Source organism: Symphalangus syndactylus, chromosome 16 (genome assembly GCF_028878055.3).
Source record: "Symphalangus syndactylus isolate Jambi chromosome 16, NHGRI_mSymSyn1-v2.1_pri, whole genome shotgun sequence".
In the NCBI taxonomy this organism is placed as follows: Eukaryota; Metazoa; Chordata; class Mammalia; order Primates; family Hylobatidae; genus Symphalangus; species Symphalangus syndactylus.
This window is the reverse complement of record NC_072438.2, coordinates 70,023,585-70,045,083: the sequence shown is the minus strand read 5'-3', so window position 1 is coordinate 70,045,083 and position 21,499 is coordinate 70,023,585. Positions and strand designations below refer to the sequence as shown.

The 21,499-nt window shown below is 43.1% G+C and overlaps 1 protein-coding gene across 6 annotated transcripts in view; it reads left to right on the top strand.

Annotated features, from left to right (window-relative positions):
- The window catches only part of RAI14 (retinoic acid induced 14), a 179,524-nt gene that overhangs the window by 25,124 nt on the left and 132,901 nt on the right, over positions 1-21,499 (top strand). For 2 of the 6 annotated variants that reach the window (XM_055246705.2, XM_055246698.2), the window contains exon 2: positions 6,758-6,841. In XM_055246705.2, the coding sequence (XP_055102680.1) occupies positions 6,758-6,841 (84 nt within the window). Of the gene's footprint in view, positions 1-4,423; positions 4,657-5,684; positions 5,703-6,757; positions 6,842-7,774; positions 7,939-21,499 lie in introns of those variants that run through there. The other 4 variants (XM_055246700.2, XM_055246699.2, XM_055246701.2 and 1 more) reach the window with 4 other exon arrangements.

Below are 21,499 nucleotides of genomic sequence, written 5' to 3'. Positions count from 1 at the left end.
CCAAATTACTATGTTGCGTTTGTACAAATATCCCAATGACGCTAACCCGTGTCAGAGAGCTCACCCTCCTTAGTACACTTGGGATCCACGAGAGCCTTGCTGAGGTCAGAGGTGAGGTCTAAAGTCCTATCCAAGCACTTTATCCTATATCTTTGCTCTGCGTGTTCACCTGTAAAACATTTATTGATTATATGCCAATGGCCAGGGCTCTATTCCAAAGTAAGTAGGTAGTCTGAGATGTAAATTTTCAAATCGGCTTAAAACTGGTAACAGGGTTCTTGAATTCCCTCACTCACATCCAGGGTCCAAAGGAGTCAGACTGGGGGAGGATCTTTCTTTGCAGAGAACTATGCAATGATTCCTACCACCCGTACTGTCTTAGTCCATTTTCTGTTGCTATAACAGAATACCACAGACTAGGTAATTTACAGAGAAAAGAAGCTTATTGGGTTCATAGTTCTGGAGTTTGGGAAGCCCAAGGACATGGTGCTGGTCCCTAGCAAGGGACATCCGGTGGCATAAGGTGGATGCGAAAGAGACCACAAGAGCAAGCCTAGCTCACTTTTATAATAACGGGCTCTGGCAAGAACTCACTCCTGTAATAAAGCATGAATCCATTCAGAAGGGTAGAACCCTCATGACCCAATCACTCTTAAAGTCCTCATCCCTTAATACTGTTACACTGGCAATTAAGTTTCCAGCACATGAACTTCTGGAGGACACATTCACACCATAGCTTATGGGACCACTTGGGGAGATTGAACAGGTGTCAGACCTTTACCTGGAAAGTCTAAGAAAGGAGTCCCCTATCTTGTGAGAGAAATGGACAAAATGCCCTTTCCTCCTTCACCTGTCCAAATCCTGTGTTTCCTTTAAGTTCAGTTAAAACCCCGCTCCCATTTAGGAAGACTTCTCTGATTTTTTTCTAGCACTTCAAGATTCTCACTCTTTGAATTTCTACAGTATTTAACACCTACTTATAAGATGATTTTTAAATCATTCTTTATTCATATCCTCAGTCAGTTTGGAGTCCTCTGGGCCTACTCACATAAGCTGAGTGTTTGTATGTATTTAAAATTCTGTCTTTCTAGAACAGTACAAATCTGCTGTAAAGTAAATTGGGCAAGAGGGAACAGTACCCGTTGGGCCCTGCTTCCCATTTTTATGTTCTTCCAGAAGCAGCAACATAACTCATAGCACAGCCCTGTCTGAGAGGCAGAGGTTGAAGCAGCTTCCACCCACTGGGAGGAGTTTGGATGGCGTGAGGTGCTGTGTTGTTAAGGTGCCTTCACTGGGAAGGTTGTTCTGGAGAGATCTTTGACAGAATGTATTTGTTTTGCTGGATTGAGAGAATTGAATGTTTATACAGCTTTGGTTAAAATTCCATTTTTGTTGCAGAGAGATTATTGTCTGAAGAAATACTCAAGCACTTGAGTGAGAAGAGGTAGATGCTGACAAGGAGAGAAGGAGTGTATTTTAGTTTCTTGTGCTTGTTCAGCACTTGGTCTGTGGTATGGATTTTAAGTCTGATGTCCTTTTTAACTTGGAAGAAAATGTCCTGAAGTTTATTTAGGGGCACATGTTAGTTAGTGTTCTGGTTTGATTCTTGGCTGAGAATTCCATAGATGTATTCCCATATTCCGTGATGGAATATTATTATTATTATTTTTTGAGACAGGGTCTCACTCTTTCATCTAGGCTGAAGTGCAGTGGCATGATCATGGCTCACTGTAGCCTTGAACTCCCAGGCCCAAGTGACCCTTCCACCTCATCCTCCTGAGTAGCTAGGACTACGGGCATGTGCCACCACCCCCGGCTAATTAAAAACATTTTTTTTTTTTGTAGAGACAAGGTCTCGCTGTGGTGCCCAGGCTGGTCTTGAATGCTTGGTCTCAAGCAGTCTTTCCACCTCAGCCTCCCAAAATGTTGGGATTACAGACGTGAGGTGCTGTGCCCGCCTGGCTGCATTTCTTTTTTCATCAGTCTAGGGGTTTCTAACCTGGAATTTTCTTTCTTTTTTTTTTTTTTGAGATGGAGTTTCGCTCTTGTTGCCTAGGCTGGAGTGCAGTGGCACGATCTTGGCTCACCACAACCTCCGCCTCCTGGGCCCAAGTGATTCTCCTGCCTCAGCCTCCGCAGTATCTGGGATTACAGGCATGTGCCAACACGCCCGGCTAATTTTGTATTTTTAGTAGAGACAGGGTTTCACCATGTTGGTCAGGCTGGTCTCGAACTTCCAACCTCAAGTGATCCACCCACCTCGGCCTCCCAAAGTGCTAGGATTATCGGCGTGAGCCACCGTACCTGGCTAACCTGGAATTTTCTTAATCCTAAAGACTGGAGAACGTAATAGAGATTATTAAGCTTTTTTAAAAAATAACAGTTTTGTTGAGATATCATTCATATACCATTCACTTCACCTCCTGAAAGTGTACAAATGAATGGTTTTTAGTACGTTCACAGGTTGTGCAACCATTACAGCAGTAAATCTTAGAACATTTTCATTACACCCAAAAGAAAACCCCATATCCATTGTAAGGGTTTTTTTTTCTTTTGATACTCAAAGAAGTTTAACTTTCTTTGTTTGTGATAAAGCTGTATAGGCTAATATCAAGGTTTTAAAATTCAGGCTAGGATTGGGAGTTAAATTATTTTTTTAAAGGGAAAATGAATTAATAAATAAACAAAGTTGCATCCAGTCTTTCAAATGAGATGGAAACAAGCATGTACATCTCTGCTTTGCTCCATCCTCATTTATCAACGTGACATCCATTCTGTGATGAGTGGTGGCCAGTGATGATTGGTGGCCAGTGATGAGTGGTGGCCAGTGATGATTCATGGCCAGTGATGGATGCCATATTTCAGGGACTTATTTTGAATTAAATGGGTAATAAACTGACTAATATTTCTGCTCAGTGGGTAGGTGTGCTTTATTCTGTTTGAAATGGGAGAACTTAGTTCAGAGAGCTTTTTCCATAGATGCGTGATCCTTTTTGGTACATACTCGAATTAGGCTGCTGTGCAGCTAATTCAGCTTTGCTGTATTTCTTTTGAAGTAAGCATCCTGATTTAATGACTTTTCCAAGGACTGCCTTTAGTGTGGCCTTGCTAAACTGATAGATGTCACTTTACTCAACACAGGCTGTAGCTCAGCCTGGGCTTTGGAAGTTTGGGATTGAAAATGAGACTGTAAGATCCCAGTTGGCCCAAGGAAGGCGAGTCCATTTACTCATGATTCATCTTGAGGAAGAGGAGATGCTGAGACAGCTGGCACCTGGCGTTATTCCAGGGGCCACATTACTTTCTGCCAGCCATGGCTTCCAGGTGTTAGATCCTTTCATGAATACCAGGAAAGCAGTGATCTATTAATAACTTTACCCCAGCTACAGTTCATGCTTCTAGAGTTACCATTGTGTGGATTTCCAGAACTTCTTTTCCTTTGACACTTATCTTTATCATTGTGGAGTTATGCCCATGGGCCACCCAGCTCTCACACACCCAAAGCCATGGACTCCAGGAAGACACTCAGTTTGGCGGTTAACCCCTTCCCTTGGGAACTTTTGGAATTATTACTTTATTTATTTAATCCTCTTCAAATAAGAGTTTGTATACTTTTCACTGTATGCTTAAAAAAAAAGAAAAGCCAAAGACAAATACACAGAAAAACTAACACAACACCCACGAAACCCCCATGACTTCAAACAAAAATCTTACCCACTGTTGCCTAAGACTTTGTGCTCTCTGAATATGTGAACGAAGGAATGCTTTGAGTTCTCTGCTGTGGGGAACTGCACAGTTTTGGGTTATCCAATATGTGGCCTCTCTTTTCTCCCTTTCCTGCTGGACTGATTTGTCCTGTTTCCTTGGTGATTAGTACTTCCACAAGAAGGGAGAAGGAATTAAATTCGAAGGACGAGTTCCACTTTCTAGCAACAGTTGGTGTAGAAACCCTGGGCCAGCCAGCGACAGTTTGGGAATATCTGTTTATCATTATTTCTACTTTGATTCCTCAAAAGGTGATTCTGTTTTGACATGAATAAAACAACCCAACTTTGGTTTATGCACCAGCCCAACTCTGACAAGTGTGTTCCTGTTCTGCCTACATCAGTTCTAGGTTCTCTAACTTCAGTGTGCAAAAGAGTCAACCAAGGAAGTTCCTGGGCTCTACCCCTTGAGATTCAGTTTTAATAGGACAGGGGCTAAAAGGTTGCATTTAGTCCCCAGGTCCGTCTGATGTGGATTAACTAGGGGCTGACTTTGAGAAACACTGCCCTGGAATTTGCACTCGCCATTCAGGTACCAGCCCAGGCTTTGCTGTGATTAAATGCTTGGCAGTTAACAATGTATAATTATGGTGTGTGTCGTTTCCAAGGCAACATGCATCTGTCACTCCTGCTGAGGCTGGGAAGATTGAAAGGGGCCATGGAGAGGCTGCAGTCACAATGAGGCCTCCAGATTCATGCCATCAAAGTGCTTCATGATGACTGGATTTTCACACCATTTATCCAAGGGCCCTAATCAATGGCAGCAGCAAGAATGAAAGTAGACACATTGGAAGCCAGAGAGTCACTGGGTGACTTCTGGAGGTAGCAACAAGCGCATGAAGAAGGATGAGTATGGCATTCAGTGGCTCACACTCCCCACCCATCTTCTCAAGTCAGTTTTGTTCAGAATAATAAGGATGTCAGGGAATGTGAGATGACCTGGCAAGGCTTCTGAAAACAGTGGTTAACTGTGGTAAATGTGTGCCTGCCGTTCCTCAGTTCTCCTCTGTGTTGGTGCTGTTAAAGGTCACCTGTTCTCACTTGCAGTGGGCTTGACGTGACATTTATTGAGCACTTACTATGTGATGGAAACTTTCATATAGATTATCTTGCCTTTTTGACCTAAGTGTATTTTCATTTTTTTTAGTTACATGTGAAATTTACATATTTTGTACATTTCCAAATTTAATGAAAAAGGTAGAGTCAGTACATGTTTGCCGGGCACAGTGGCTCATGCCTGTAATCCCAGCTCTTAGGGAGGGAGAGGCTGGAGGATAGCTTGAGCCCAGGAGTTCGTGACCTGCCTGGGCAATATAGTGAGACCCCATTCTCCACAAAAAAGGAAAAAAAAAAAGATAAATTCTATACATGTTTTAGCACAGGATTTGGCTTTTTGGTTTTAGTTGTAAAACTGTATAGGGCAGTGCTGGATGGAACTGGAGGCTGTTATTTCAAGTGAAGTAACTCAGGAATGGAAAACCAAATATCGTATGTTCTCACTTGTAAGTGGGAACTAAGCTATAAGGATGCAAAAACATACAGAGTGATATAATGGACCATCAGGACTAGGGGTAGGGGAGGTTAGGAGAGAGGTGAGGGATAAAAGAGAACATATCGGTTGCATTAAAATCTCAGAATTCATTGCTAAGGAATTCATGTATCAAAAAACTACCTGTACCCCCAAAACTATTGAAATTAAAAAAAAAAACTATATAGGGCAGTGAAAACATTCAGCCACTAGTTAGTCCTTAGGGTCTGGTTCTGAATCTCATCATGAATAGGCTTTGTGACTCAGGCAAGTTTCTAAACTTGTCTGAGGCTCTGTTGCTACTTCTTCGAAATGAGGCACTTAGACTAGACGAGCAATTTTGACTTTTGAAGGGTGGCAACTACCTTGTAGAATCCAGTGAAAACTCAGAACCTTCCTCCCTGAAAGGGGTAAATGTATACTTGCTAAAAGATAATTACATTCAATTTCCAGGGGACCACAGACCCATCTTAAATGAAGTGATTGCTTAAGATTCAGCTCAACTCAGAATTGCTGAGTCCCACAGGACCCTGAGAGTCTTGCATTGTTTGGAGAGGCCCCCTGAGGAATGAGCTATTTGATGAGGGAGGTTTTGTTGTTCCTGGCATTTTTCACTAACTGCCCTGTGCATTCTGGGGAGGGGAGACGGGAACAAACACTGAGAAAAATAAATGGGGAATGAGTGGCATCTGGAATATGAACTGTTTTCCTCATCACTTTTCACAAGGAGGTAGATGGCATGATTGCAGCACAGAAGATACGTTGAGGAATGACTTGAACATAGAGATACAGCATTTTGTACAGTGACAGTTAAGCAGTTAACTCAGACTTGCTCTACTTTTAATGTTTGAGGGCTCACTGATACAGAAATCTAAGAAGGTCCAGTTCAGAGAAGCAGAGAATAGAATGGTAGTTACCAGGAGCAGGGGTGGGGGTGTGGGAGTGAGGGGTTGGGGAGGTGGATGGGGAGATGTTGGTCAAAGGATGTAGCGTTTCAGTTAGGAGGAATAGATGAAGAGATCTATTGTACAACATGGTAACTATAGTTAGTGTATTGTATACTTGAAAAATTCCTGAGAGTAGATTTGGAGTGTTCTCATCACAGTGAAATAATAAGTATGTGAGGCAATGCATATGTTAATTAGCTCAATTTAGCCATTCTACAATATATGCATATTTCAAAAGTCATGTTGTGCACCATAAAAGTATATGCAATTTTTATTTGTCAATTAAAATAAATATTAATAAGAAGGAAAATATTAAAGTTTTGGTTAATTTGAAAATGTCAGAAGCTTCTAGGGAGTATATCGTAAGTGGAAATGTTATTTACCACTCCTCAGCTGTTAACTGACCACCTTCCCAACCCAACTCTGCTCTGTCTCCTTCCCATGGCCCAAATTGTAATCCAATCAGGAGAGAATACCTTATTTGGAAACCTACATGTGTCCTTTTTTTCTCTGCTTAGATGTTGAAAAGTCTTCTCCAGAGCTTTGGAAGGCTGAATGGACTAAACATGAAGAGCTTGAAAGCGAAGTTCAGGAAGAGTGACGTGAGTATGCGGTGACTCACAGTCTGGCTGTTCCTTCTTCTCCACGGAGCTGCAGAAACGCTCCTCCCCACCTTGATAAGGCGCTGCTGGGTTAATAAACTACAGACACTCAAGTGCTCTTGGCCCCAGCTCAGGGTAGCTTCTGTGGATGGCATGCTCTAGGTTCCTTGCTGTTTGTGTGCATAGCTTTCAAAAATAATGTGTGTGTGTTTTTTTTTAATTTTGGGCATCTGTGCCTTGTAGAGAAAGGAACCGTCACATTAAACATCTTCAAAGGAAGAAACAGTAAAATCTCGGCCGGGCGCGGTGGCTCAAGCCTGTAATCCCAGCACTTTGGGAGGCCGAGGCGGGCGGATCACGAGGTCAGGAGATCGAGACCATCCTGGCTAACACAGTGAAACCCCATCTCTACTAAAAATACAAAAAATTAGCCGGACGTGTTGGCAGGCGCCTGTAGTCCCAGCTACTCGGGAGGCTGAGGCAGGAGAATGGCATGAACCCGGGAGGCGGAGCTTGCAGTGAGCCGAGATCGCGCCATTGCACTCCAGCCTGGGAGACAGAGCAAGACTCCATCTCAAAAAAAAAAAAAAAAAAAAAAAAAAAAAAAAAAAAGAAACAGTAAAATCTCAACATTTCTAAAGTTGCCAGAAATCCTGATTCTGAATGTCGTTTTTAGAAGAAGCTAGTCTCTCTCATGAGGGTGGTTCAGGAATGACATATTAGCATGGTTCATCTTTGGCTTTAGGAAACGTGTTCAACTCTCTGTTAAGGCTTTTGTGGTAAAATGGTATCTATTGCTGCCTGTACCTTTCCTCCCCCTGAATTCCAGGGGCCCTTCCTCATTTGTTATCCATCCAATCCATAAAAGACTCTGGATTGGAGGAACCAGTTATGATGTCAGAGTTATGAAACAAAGTCTCCCCAAGGAGAAAAGGGAGAAAAACATAGCAGAGGGGTTGTACACGATAATATTTTTTTAGAAGGTCACCCCATACACCCTTCTATGATCCCAGTCTTGTACTAGCTGCATTCCAGATGCTTTGAGCAGAGCTGTGGAATGGGAGAAATTAATGGAAAGGAATTAGATGGAAGCCAAGGTATGTCACTCTCAAAATGGGCTTGTTCAGCTATCATTTCAGACGAGGTAATTAAAGATGAACCTGAATTTTATTGCTTTGCCATGAATTATATTTTGACAGCTTGGCACAGCTGCATTTTTGCAATAAATGGAGGCTGTGTCTTTTATGGCTAATATGTAACTTGCATACCTACTTCTGGCTGAAGCTTATCTCCTGAGGCCGCATCATGACATGTAACTTACTGCCCTGATAAAACCCAGGCTAGATGAGATGCTTATGGGATGATGGTAAAATACCGACCCACTTAAAGAAAGAACTGGGAAGCGTTATGAAGAAGGTTGATCTCACCTTCTTATCCTTTAGGTAAATTAAATAAAACTCATAGAGTTCAAAGAGACTTTGACAAAGACATAAAACTAGCTGTTGGCCAGAGTGAAAGTCCTGGTCATCCGACTTCCGAGAAACCTCCTTCAACCTCATCATCTGCTGGCTGTATGTTATGTAGCCTGCATGCCTCCCATGGCTTTCGGCTAAGGAGAAAAAGGCAATTAAATGGAAAATGTTGCCCAATTCAGCAGATAGGGGTTTCTAAATTATGTGACCAGGTTAACAAATGTCTTTTTCTATTACAAGGGAATCTAGGTAGCTTTCATTTGCATAGGTTAAGATTATTTTTAGCAAAATTTCATCAGTCTAGACTTCCATATATATGAACAGGGGCCCAGAGGAATGATAGGCACATAAACTTTTGGTTTAAAAATCAAAAACTGGTGGCAGTAGGGAGGGTGTTGCTGGAATCTAGTTAGAAAAACTGAAATATTTCCATGATTTAAAAAAATCCACTGTAATAACACTAGTAAAAGCTCTGGGATTTGGCAGCAGAAAAGGCTATGATTTTGGCAGTTAGTGCTAAGAGAAGAAATGTTGAGAAGCAGACCTGGGGGAGGAAAGCCTGGGGAGGAGGAAATTGGTATAATGGACCCCAACAATTTCAAATGGCTCTCCACATCCAAATTGCTTCCTCAAGCACAGAACTGTACAGCTAAATGGAGGGAATAAAAAATGACAACAACAACAAAAACATTTCAAAGCCCAGTTTGTTAATCAACCATATGATAATAATGCTAATAATAATTAATCATTAGGAAGTATTAACCAAATGTCAGGAGCTATACTAAGCTTTTCACGTAAAATTCATTTAATCTTGCCACAAATCTTATGTGGTGGGTATTACTATTAAGCTCATTTTACAGACGAAGAAACTGAGGCCTTAGGGACATGCGGTCATTTGTCTGGGTTCTTAGAACTTTAAGTTCTAGAACAAGTTTTTGCACTAAGGCAGTCTGATTCAAGAGCCCATGTTTCCTGAAAGAGGAATTTTGGGTGGAAAGTCTATTTTAAGAAACCAGGCAATCTGCTGGCACGGTGGCTCACTCCTGTAATCCCAACACTTTGGGAGGCTGAGGCAGGAGGATTCCTTGAGTCCAGGAATTCAAGAGCAGCCTGGGCAAACATGGTAAAACCCCATCTCCACAAAACAATTAAAAATTTAGCCGCCTATGGTGGGGCACACCTATGGTTCCAGCTACTCGGGAGGCTGAGGTGGGAGGAAGGCTCAAGCCCAAGAGGTCAAGGCTACAGTGAATTGTGTTCACGCCACTGCACTCCTGTCTGGGTAGCAGAGCAAGGCCCTGTTTCAAAAAACAAAAACAAACTGAACAATCTAGGGAGTAGCTTTAAAAGCGACTTAAACTCGGACCTAGGTTTGTGGCCCTGGGCAAGTCTCTTACTCTTCTGAACCTCAGATTCCTCACTAGAAAAGTGGAGGAAATGATATTAGCCCCTAAGGTTGGGGTGACAGTTAAATGCATTAAATGAATGTCGGCTGGGTGTGGTGACTCACACCTGTAATCCCAGCACTTTGGGAGGCTGAGGCGGAAGGATCACCTGAGGTTGAGAGTTTGAGACCACTCTGACCAACATGGAGAAACCCCGTCTGTACTAAAAAGACAAGATTAGCCGGGTGTGGTGGCACATGCCTGTAATCCTAGCTACTCGGGAGGCTGAGGCAGGAGAATCGCTTGAACCTAGAAGGCAGAGGTTGTGGTGAGCCAGAGATCACGCCATTGCACTCCGGCCTGGGCAACAAGAGTGAAACTCCATCTCAAAACAAACAAACAAACAAACAAAAACAAAAAAAGAATGTCAAAAATCTCAGGGCCTGGTGCTCAGGAGATGCTTAGTAAATATTTGTTTCTTCCTTCTAATTAGCAACCAGTAATAAAAAGTAGGATTCAAAAAGTTTACAGGGTCTGGAGGGTAGAATAATCTGGTAACAGTTGCTGCTGCCGAACAGGGAAACTGAGCTGGGAGAGAGTGGAGAAGAGAGGCTTGTTTTTCAATGTATGCCTTTGATTTTGAAGTTTTTGATACACGTACATGTATATCATGCGTATATATGTATTGTTAAAAGGAAAAGCAAGTTTACAAATGTTTACATTCAGTTGAATGAACCAAATTATAATTTTTTTTTTAACCTGAAACTTGTGGTCTGTCTCAAAATATTTTAAACCATTGGGCGTCATATTCCTGCTTGTCTTTGTGTGAGGGAAAAGGAAGAAGAAAGGTTTCTTTGTATTTCTGGGGGGTAGGAAGAAGAGAATAGCAGATCAGGTTCTCGCGCTTGCATAAAGAAGACAGGTGACCCACTGGTGTGATCGCATTTCAGCCAGCCTGTGTCTGGGAGGTCTGTGGCCAGATCATTTTGTGGCCCCTGTGAGCAAAATCCAGGAGTAAACATAGGACGAAAGTGGCCCAAGGGGGCCTCCTATAGATGGCCTTCAGGTCACTCTGTGACCCCAGAACCATCACGTGGGTAAAGATTGATGGGAGTGTCCTTTCTGGAAGACTTGACAACTGGCATTGTGTCAAAGGCAGATGTGAGTTTGGTAGGGAATGAGCCTGACTCTGTGGGCTGTGGTTAGACAGTGACATCGTCCAGTGGTTTTGATTTTTAAATCTATTTGGGACCCTGCAGATAACCCACAAAGGCTAAACAGCATTATGGAATTTCTATGGTGGATAACCTTTTTTACTTCACATTTATAACTTTATTTTGGGAGTTCTTAAACTTGAGTTGTTAGATAGTGGATATAGGAGAAATGCAAATATGGTTGTTGTCTTTAAAAAGTTGATAAACCTTGGTGGGAGGAGAAAAAAAATATAGGAAATAACTAGAGCAAAATACAAGCAGTATAGAATATAGATACTCAAGGTACCTTTAAGATGATATAGCTAACTAGTTGTTAAGTTGTAGGGCCTGGTGATAAATGCTGCAGGTTTTCAGACAGCTGAATCTTTGGAAATGGGAGAATTTGGGGAGCTTTATGGAGGTGGAGCTTCATGCAGGCCTTGAGGGACAGGTAGGAGTCGGAAGCGTGGCTGGGAAGAGGGGGAAAGGTCAGAAGGTCAATTGGGGAGGCAGCTTGCAGCACAGTGGGTTAACTCAGTCTCAAAAATGGCCCTTGACATAGAAAATAGTAATATTAATAGTTCAGGAGCCCAGGAGAGTGCCCGTGGCATGGACCTGAGTATTTAAAGAATACTATAAAGTTTTCATCCTAGTTTTAAAAATGGACACACTGACTTTTATGCTTATTAAGCAAGCACAGAGTTCTCAATCATCATTATGTGTATCTTTTATGACCGTAGCTTGAAAAAGTGGCTTCTTTACCTCTTTAAATATTTGCAGCAGCTAGTATGTGGTTCCACATGGAAAAATGAGCTGTCATCATGAAAAATGAGGCCAAAAAGGTTGGGATTTCCCTTTGCTAATAAAATGCTCAGGCTTCTGGAATTTCTTTGTAGATGCCAATTTTTAGTGACTTGAGTGAAATGGGTGGAGGTTGAGGGATGGGAAATGGGGTTGAAAGATCTTTGTAACAAATCTTGAGAAATGCCACTCAAACGTGATCAAGGGCTTCACGGTTTACTTTGAGGGTGTGTGCTTAATTTTACGAAAGATTTATTCCCAATTATATATTTCATTGTAATAGGGAAGCAGCGGACATTCCATTAAAAAAATCAGAACAGCCAGTTTAAAGTGACAGGCTCCATGAGAGATTAAATTGATGGTATACCTTTACATAGCTGCTACTAACTATTGTAGCTTTCAGCCAAGGAAATGCACACACCCCACGAATCTCGAAGAACCAGGCATATCCTGCTCAGACAGAGGTTTGAGTTTGTTGCCTATTAAGATAACAGTTTGCGGCGGGGTGTGGTGGCTCACACCTGTAATCCTAGCACTTTGGGAGGCCAAGGTGGGTGGATCACCTGATGTCAGGAGTTTGAGACCAGCCTGGCCAACATGGTGAAACCCCATCTCTACTAAAAATACAAAAATTAGCCAGGCATGGTGGTGCATGCTTGTAATCCCAGCTACTTGGGAGGCTGAGGCAGGAGAATTGCTTGAACCCAGGGGACGGAGGTTGCAGTGAGCTGAGATCACGCCACTTCACTTCAGCTTGGGCGACAAAGCGAAACTCCGTCTGTTTAAAAAGAAAAAAAAAAAAACACAGCTCTCATGAGGGTCGACAACCAACTCTGCCAAGGAATTTTTTTCAAGGAGTTTTTAGTCATTTCTAATAAGTTTTTACAAATGCTCAAGCCTCCTTCCCTCACCACACACACATGCACATACACACAATGGGAGTATTTAAAATCCAAGTCTCTGGCGTGAACCCGGGAAGTGGAGCTTGCAGTGAGCCAAGATCACGACACTGCACTCCAGCCTGAGCGACAGAGCGAGACTCCATCTCAAATAAATAAAATAAATGAAATAAAATAAAATAAAATGAATAAAATAAAATAATAAAAAAAATAAAATCCAAGTCTATCTGTAGACATAGGAACTTTGGCCAAATCTGTTTCAAGCTAAGCCTTTTTTTTTTTTTTTTTTGATTAGACATAATTTTTGAAAAATCAGTGATGACCCCACTGGGTGGAGGTAGGAGACTTTACTAAAGTTCTAGAGAGAAATTTGGTCAAATTTGTGCCATGTTACATATTTTCTAGGTCTTTTCAGCCTGTTTTAAATGGAGAATCTGCTCACTGCCTGATTTTGCCTGGTATTAGTTTGCTAGGACTGCCATAACAAAGGGTACCACAAACCAGGTGGCTGAAACTAAAGAAATGGATTGTCTCAGAGTTCGGGAGGCTAGAAGCCCAAGATCCAGGTACTGGCAGGGTTGGTTCCTTATGAGGGCTGCGAGGGCGAATCTGTTCCATGCTCTGACCTAGGTTCTGGTGGTTGGCTGGCAGTTTTTTTGGCTTGCAGAAGCCTTGCCCCGATCTCTGCTTTCATCTTCATGTGGCATTCTCCCTCTGTGCGTGTGTCTGTGCCCAGATTCCTCCTTTACATAAAGACGCCACTCATACTGGATTAGAGCTCGCTATAATGAACTCATTTTAGCTTGATTACCTCTGTGAAAACCCTATCTCCAAATAAGGTTACCTTCTGAGGTTAGGGGAAGCATTAGGACTCCAACATACGAATTTTTGGGAGAACACAAGTCAACCCATAACACAACTCCATGCCCTTCCATCCTAGAACGGTTACTCCGAAGCCCTGGCATCCCCCCACTGAGCTGGCACTGTCATAGATCGTAGCTCCACTGTTCATCCTTGGAACTATTTTCAGTATCTAAGAGAGTGAGGCTGGAGCATCACAGTTTTTCAGTGGGTGCCACTGCATAATATTAATAGCAAGAGTGAACACGTATGGATGGCTGACCTTCTATTACAGGAATAAGGAGCTCTCATGTATTGAATTCACACTAGGTGCCAGGCACTGTGCCAAGCCCCTTTGCATGCTCTTTGTCATTTAATGCTTACAAAACTCTATCCAGTAAAGACCATTGCTACAATGCATTTGATAGAGGAAGAAATGAATGTTGAGGACAGGTAAGTAACTTGGCCAAAGTCACACATTTGGTAAATAACAGAGAGATGGTAACTGTCCTGGTTTTTCTTGAGGGGAGAGCGTCGTATGCTGTCAACCGCAGCACACGCTTGCTAACAAGTTGCTCGTTCCTAAATTGTGAAGCTTCAAACTGCATAAAATAGGTGTTACACTGTTGCTCTAAGCTTAAATAAGACCTCTACAGTGATTTTACATCACCACAAGTCCATCCATAGTGGCAAAACTCTCGTGTCAGCATTATTCTTCCTGTGACAGGGCAAGATTCTTTGTTTCCTGAGAGCCAAATGCATTTCATTTCCGAAGGGAGGAAGAACAGATACTGCTTCTGTTCTTCCAGTGGTGCCAGTAAAACATCTCTGTGTACGTGGAGCTCCACTGTGGGCTAAATGGGTCATAGCTTTATTCTATTTACCCCAGACCATAATTCTCAGTTAAACACAATGCTTTTCCAGCTGGAAACCAATATGAAACCGAGTGCCTGGCCCCTAAACTTGGGGAAATCTCCTAGTCTACACAAGCAATGAGTCATTTAGACCATTATCTCTTATGTCTTTATTCTGCATTAATTACCTGATCATTTTGAATGAAGGCTGTTGTTGACCTACATGTTTTGTGTTTGACAAATTCTTTTATGAACTTCTCCTTGGGAGTGAAACAGAAATTGCTTCTGAATCATCCTGTGCGTATTTTCAGTTGAGTTTCTACCTAAAGATCTTTGCTGTGTGGAGGTGGTTATTTTCAACTATATGGCAATGCAGGGGCCAGCGTTGGCCAAAGGCTCAGTATGTCCATAAGGATGAGGTTAGTGACTAGACTTGGCTTTCTCTTTGCTTGAGTCCCTCTCTCCTTTTAAAAAAGGAAAGTCAGTGTGTCCTGGTCAACTTGATTATTCAACTATTAGAGTAGTTTTTATTGTATTCATGAAAATGCTTTTACTTTTTGGGAAGCACTGCCTGAAAGGATTTCATTTTTCTTTTCTTAGGAGGCCGAATGATCTGGTGGTCTCTAGCTGGCTCCTGCCTCCTGGGCTGCCCAGTGGGCTGGTTAGCTGGAAAGTGTAGAGGTTTATAATGTAAGAAAAGAACAAGAAAAAGTTTAAGGAACCACATATTCTCCTTGGATATGTTTGTTCTAAGATGTATTTCCCAATGCTGAGAATGTTTCTGTAGCAACTTTTCAGATTTAGGCTATGGTTTTGGAGGGGGGTTTGATGAGATTCAATGTGAACTCATGAGTCTTTTCGTCTTGTCTGGGTGTGTGTGTGTGTGTGTGACAGAGTCTGGCTCTGTCACCCAGGCTGGAGTGCAATGGTGTGATCTCAGCTCACTGCAGCCTCTGTCTCCCGAGTTCAAGTGATTTTCTTGCCTCAGCCTCCTGAGTAGCTGCAATCACAGGTGTGTGCCACCACACCTGGCTGATTTTTTGTATTTTTAGTAGAGTTAGGGTTTCGCCATGTTGCCCAGGCTGGTCTTGAACTCCTGACCTCAGGTGATTTGCCTGCGTTGGCCTCCCAAATTGCTGGAATTATAGGTGTGAGCCACTATGCCTGGCCTGTTCCTTCTTCGAAGGGTTGCTTCATAACTGAGAAGCTGCAGGGTCCTTCTGTGAGGTCCCAATGGGTGTACTAATCAGGTATATGATAAGCTGTAATAACAAAATACCCTATACAGTAGTTCTAACAAGGTGGAAGTAAATGTTTAAAATAGTCTAAGCCATCGGGGCAGCTCTGCTCCATAGATTAACCCAGGAACCCAAGCCTTTCTCTGGCGTCCTCCGTTACCCTCTAGAGCTGCTCTATGCAGTGTGCTAGCCACTGGCCACATGTGGCTCTTGAGCATTTGAAATGTGCTAGTCTAAACTGAGATGTATACTGTAGGTGTAAAATACACGCTAAATTTCAAAGGCATTGTACCAAAGAAAGACTGTAAAATATCTTAATAATTTTTTATAATTACACACTGACATGCTGCTATTCAGGACATAATTGGATTAAATGAATAGAGTAAAATTTATTTCACCTGTTTCTATTTACTTTTTTAATGTGGCTACTAGAAACTTTAAAATTACGTTAAGTCTTTGGACAGTGCTGCTCTAAGAACCAGAAAGAAGGAAAGTAAAGCAGAAGCACTTTCCTTTTTTTTTTTTGCTGCGACAGTGTCTTTCTTAGTGTCTTCCTTTGTGGTCCAGTCTGGAGTACAGTAGTGTCATCATAGCTCACTACAGCCTCAAACTCCTGGGCTCAAGCAATCCTCTTGCCCTGGCCTCCCAAATAGCTAGAACTACAGGCACATAACACCATGCCTGGTTAATTTTCGTATTTTTTGTATAGAGATAGTGTCTCACTATGTTTCGCAGGCTGGTTTTGAACTCCTGACCTCAAGCAATACCCCTGCCTTGGCATCCCAAAGTGCTAGGATTACGAGAGTGAGCCACCACACCCATCTATCATTTTACTTTTTTTTTTTTTTTTTTTTTTTTTGAGACGGAGTCTTGCTCTGTCGCCCGGGCTGGAGTGCAGTGGCGCAATCTCGCCTCACTGCAACCTCCACCTCCCGGGTTTCTGCCATTCTCCTGCCTCAGACTCCCAGTAGCTGGGACTACAGGTGCCTGCCACCACGCCTGGCTAATTTTTTGTATTTTTAGTAGAGACGGGGTTCACCGTGTTAGCCAGGATGATCTCAATCTCCTGACCTCATGATCCACCTGCCTCAGCCTCCCAAAGTGCTGGGATTACAGGCGTAAGCCACTGCGCCCAGCCGCGTTTTACTTTTTAAAGGATGTGAAACTGAAGGTGCACAAATCATTGCCCTCACAGGGAACTGGTTAGAGCTTGCCCCAGCCTAGCTGCAAGGAAGGCAGGAAAACATATTCTCTTGCTGGCAGCCTCGAAACCAGTTAAGCCTCAAGGGAAAGGGGAGAATGGATACTGGGGATGATTAACTCAGCCACAGGCAGTTTCTACAGAGGGTCTTGTTTGAGACTTGGATGATAAAGGTGTGCCCAAATGTTCTTAAACCTTAGTGACTTTTACAGTTTTGACTCCTTTTATGTGAGAAGTAACATTGATGGCTGCTTGCCCAGGACCCATTGTCCTATTGGTAGAAGTCTTTTGCAGCATGCTGCTGTAGGTGAAGTTAAATGCTTTTCCATGTTAGCAATGGAAACTGCTGGCTGGGTGCGGGAGCTCACGCCTGCAATCCCAGCACTTTGGGAGGCTGAGGTAGGTGGATCACCTGAGATCAGGAGTTAGAGACCAGCTTGGCCAACATGGTGAAACCGTGTCTCTACTAAAAATACAAAAATTAGCCAGGCATGGTGGCATGCACCTGTAGTCCCAACTACTCAGGAGGCTGAGGCAGGAGAATCACTTGAACCTGTGAGGTGGAGGTTGCAGTGAGCTGAGATTGTGCCACTGCACTCCAGTGTGGCCAACAGAGTAAGACTCCATCTCAAAAAAAAACAGGCCAAGTGCTGTGGCTCACACCTGTAATCCCAGCACTTTGGGAGGCCGAGGCAGGTGGATCACCTGAGGTTGGGAGTTCGAGAGCAGCCTGACCAACATGGAGAAATCGTGTCTCTACTAAAAATACAAAATCAGCCGGGCGTGGTGGCGCATACCTGTAATCCCAGCTACTCAGGAGGCTGAGGCAGGAGAATTGCTTGAACCCGGGAGGCAGAGGTTGTGGTGAGCCGAGATCGTGCAATTGCACTCCAGCCTGGGCAACAAGAGTGAAACTCCGTCTCAAAAAAAAAAAAAGAAATGGAAACTGCTCTTGAGTATTACCAGTTGGTGACATTAGGTAACCAGTCAGGCTTTTCCTTTTATGTCCTGTAATATATTGGTGACCTGATCTGATAAGGTGTGGGATGAACAAGGGTTTGTTTTTAAGTACACCATTTTACCATCATAATCTTGAGGTTGCTTACACAGATAGGAACTATCATGACCTGATCTCACACCTTCATTGAAAAGTTTGGGAATGATGGCAGCCTGTAAGTTTATGTTATAAGCTTAGCTTTAAGTTACTCTTTAAATCAGTGTATTCAGTCAATATGTAATTTATAAAATTGTGCAATTTGAGGATTCTTAATTATATTGATTAGTTTAATCTGAACCTACATGGCATCTGACTCTCACATTCTAGGCCTAGAATTCTGAGCAAAACTTTAGAACAAATCTAAAAGAATATTAAAAACGGTAGAATGTCCACTTCCTAGACATGTAACTTTATTAATATAACCTGTGATCTTATTCACATTTTTGGTTGCCATGTTGTCCTTTTGGTTCATATTGCGTTTATTGCTGATTCTTTTCTCCCAGTGTTGCTTGTAAAGCCTCCCTTCTCCACCCCTCCCCTTTCCCCTCCCCTCCCCTTTCCCCTCCCCTCCCCTCCTCCTCTTCCCCTCCCCTCCTCCCTCCCCCTCCCCTCCTCCCTCCCTTCCCCTCCTCCCTCCCTTCCCCTCCTCTCCCTCCTCCCCTCCCTTTAGTTTTCTCACCTGTAAACTGAGGCTGAGGCCAGCACTTCCCTTTAAAGCATCATCATGAGGATTAGGATAAAATCTGGCACAAAGAAACTTCTCAGTAAATGGCAGCTGGTGATATTGGTTACCCCTGGTGCCTAGCACAGTGCCTGGCATTTGTAGTATCTATAAGTGTGTGTGTGATGAATGAATGGTCTCAAAATGTCCCATCTAGTTAAGGTCTTACGACTGACACACATGAAACAATTAAGGCAGTGCCAGGTTTGTGCCATTCACAGTGAACTCTGGTGTGTGGCCATTCAACATCACAGGAGTTTAGAGAAGGCTTCGTAGAAGGGGTGAGTTAGGGGCTGAGCCATCGTCATTGGGTAGGTTGGGATTAACAGAGGAAACCAGTACTAATGAGTAGAGGTGGGGTGAAGAGACTCTAATGGAGAAGGATATATACACGGGATAACAGAAAATCAAGTTTGATGGGAGGTATGGGCCTCTCTATACCTCATTGAAAGCCTGGAATGGGTGGGGTGGGTGAAATAGAAGAATGAGGTTTCAAGTTGATTACATTTTCACTGTAGGATGATTTGGGGTTTTGAGAGACTGTAACCAGAAAAGGGGGCCAGGACTAGGGCCAGGGCTAGGCTGGTGGCTGCTGCGGGGCAAGAACGATGGGATTTGAGTGGGTGTGGGGATGAAGAGCAAGCAGAGAGGGAGCCTAGATTCCCTGCTGATACACAAAGGAAAGTCTCTCCCTTTCGCTGCCACACCCTGTCCTGCCGTGCCAGCCAAGTGTGAGTGCCCCTCATCTCCTGAGAAATCTGGCGTGGGCTTAGCATTTCATTAGGCAACTTGGTGGGAAGACACCCTAGAAAACATAAAAGGTGAGATCTCTTTGATTAAACAAGAATGTTTGGGGAACAACTATTTACCACTAAAATACACTTAGCTGCTAGGCGTCATTCTAAGCAACTTAACAAACTGTGATTTATTTATGCCTCTCATTAAAGAAGTGCTGTATGTATTCCCAGTTTACAGATGAGAAAACTGCAACATGGTATCTTGCTATGTTGGTTTCCAAAAGTGGCTGTAACAAAGTACCCTAAAGGGAGTGTCTTAAACCAGAGGTCAGCCTGGGCTCCTTCTGGGGCTGTGAGGAAGAATCAGCCGTGCCTCTCCCCAGCTTCTGGTGGTTTGCTGGCAATGTTTGGTGTTTCTTGGCTTACAGGAGCATCATCCTGATCTCTGCCTCATCTTCGTATAGCATTTTTCCTGTGTGCATGTTTGTTCCCAAATTTCCCCTTTAATAAGGACCTCAGTTTTATGGGAGTAGGGGCCCACCTTATTCTTAACTAATTACAGCTGCAGTCCCCTATTTCTAAACAAGGTTACATTCTGAGACACTGGGGGTTAGGGCTTCAGCATATGGATTTTGGGGGAAACAATTCAGCCATAACTCTTGTCCAAATAACAAAGGTAACGTAGGGTGCAGAACTTGCACCTGGGAACTCCGGGTGCGGAGCCAGTGTCCTGCCACTGCTGGTGCACATGGGTGTTTGCTGTCAGGAGAACAAAATATGATGATTCCAGCCGACCAAGTAAAGGCCTGGACTTGAATTTCAAATTCCTCATTCCAATTTCCAGTGGAAACTGACAGATAGTAATCATGGGTAAACTTTGACCAAAACATGCTTCAGTGACAGGGACGCCTAGGAGCCAGGTACTGGATTAGCTTTCAGAAAGCTTCTGGGGCTAGAGATAAGGGAGGTGGGGAGAGGGGCGGAGAATATGGAAATCAAAGCGGTCAGACTTGTTTTGAGCACGGGTGGGGCCTGGAGAAGAGGCCCAAAGCGCAAATTGGGAACTGAGACTTAAGGTGGGTATGTTTTAAAATAACAAAAAGTACATTTTTTGTTTTAAAATAACAAAGGGTATGATTTAGCCTAGGTTGGCTGTGCTTGTGAAGGTTTGGTGCACAGTTTTCCCCTGGATGGTGGTTTCTGGTGCTGGGTTCAGGTCTTTGGGAGTTGTCAGTGCCTGGTGACACTGTCCACAGCCCCTGGAGGGTGGACTGTTTTGTAAGCTCTGGTCAGTGTTCAGTGAGTTAAGTCCAACAGTCATTGGAGTCTTGCTGTAGACTCTTGCCTTTTTAGGTGCATTTGGAAAAGCCACCGAAGCCCTTTCCCCATGGTGAACAAGTGGCTTTAGTTGGCAAGTGGCAGTCTTGAACACAGTAGGACATGTGGGATAATTGTCCTTGCTCTCCCTGCAGTTCCAGCCCAGTTCCTACACTAGTCATTGTGTTGAATGAATGAGTGACTAAATGTAAAATGGAAATACTGACAGTTTGTCGTCACCACCCTGTGGCCCCTCTCTGTTCAGCATTTACCACTTTATCCATATCATGGACAGAAACAAAAGGTCATTAGGGTTTTCTGGATGTGTTTCCTTATGATGCTCTGCATGTCCTCTTGGCCCTGTCTGTACTGTGTGAAATTAACAAGTATCATTGGAGGCCTTGGCTTGTTACCTACAATCTACCTGTGTGCTTATTTTGTACCCAGACTGTGAAATTATTTTGTATCTATAGCTCATTAGCTCAAGTGGTTGAAGAACCACACCAAAGAACCACAGTTATGAATTTAGACCTTGTGTAGCCTAATTAACTAGCCTGTGTTCCCTGGGCAGAAAATTACCTAAATTTAGACCCAATTTAACTGACTGGCATCTGTGTCTGTGGTCAAAAGAGAGCCTAACTTATTAAGAACATTGCCACTCCTTACCAGAAACATAAGGAAAGACAGTCCTTAGATCCTGGTTTTGATGGGGCAGCTATGTCAACCTCATGTAAAGGATACTATTGAAGACTAAATTTTGATTTTTTTTATCTTGCCCAAATTCCTGTCTAAGGGGTCTGGGGAGTCATGCCCTACAAACCATAAATTCACATCAGATGGGTTTTATTTAACCCTATATATGACTTATTATCCAACCTGACTCTGGCATAACATTATGAGACAAGGAAGAAAATTAAAATATTTTACCCTAAAATATGTTTATTTGCCATATTTTGAAATGGCCCTGCAAAGCTCCTTCTTTGTAGGGGGAAAATTTGCATCT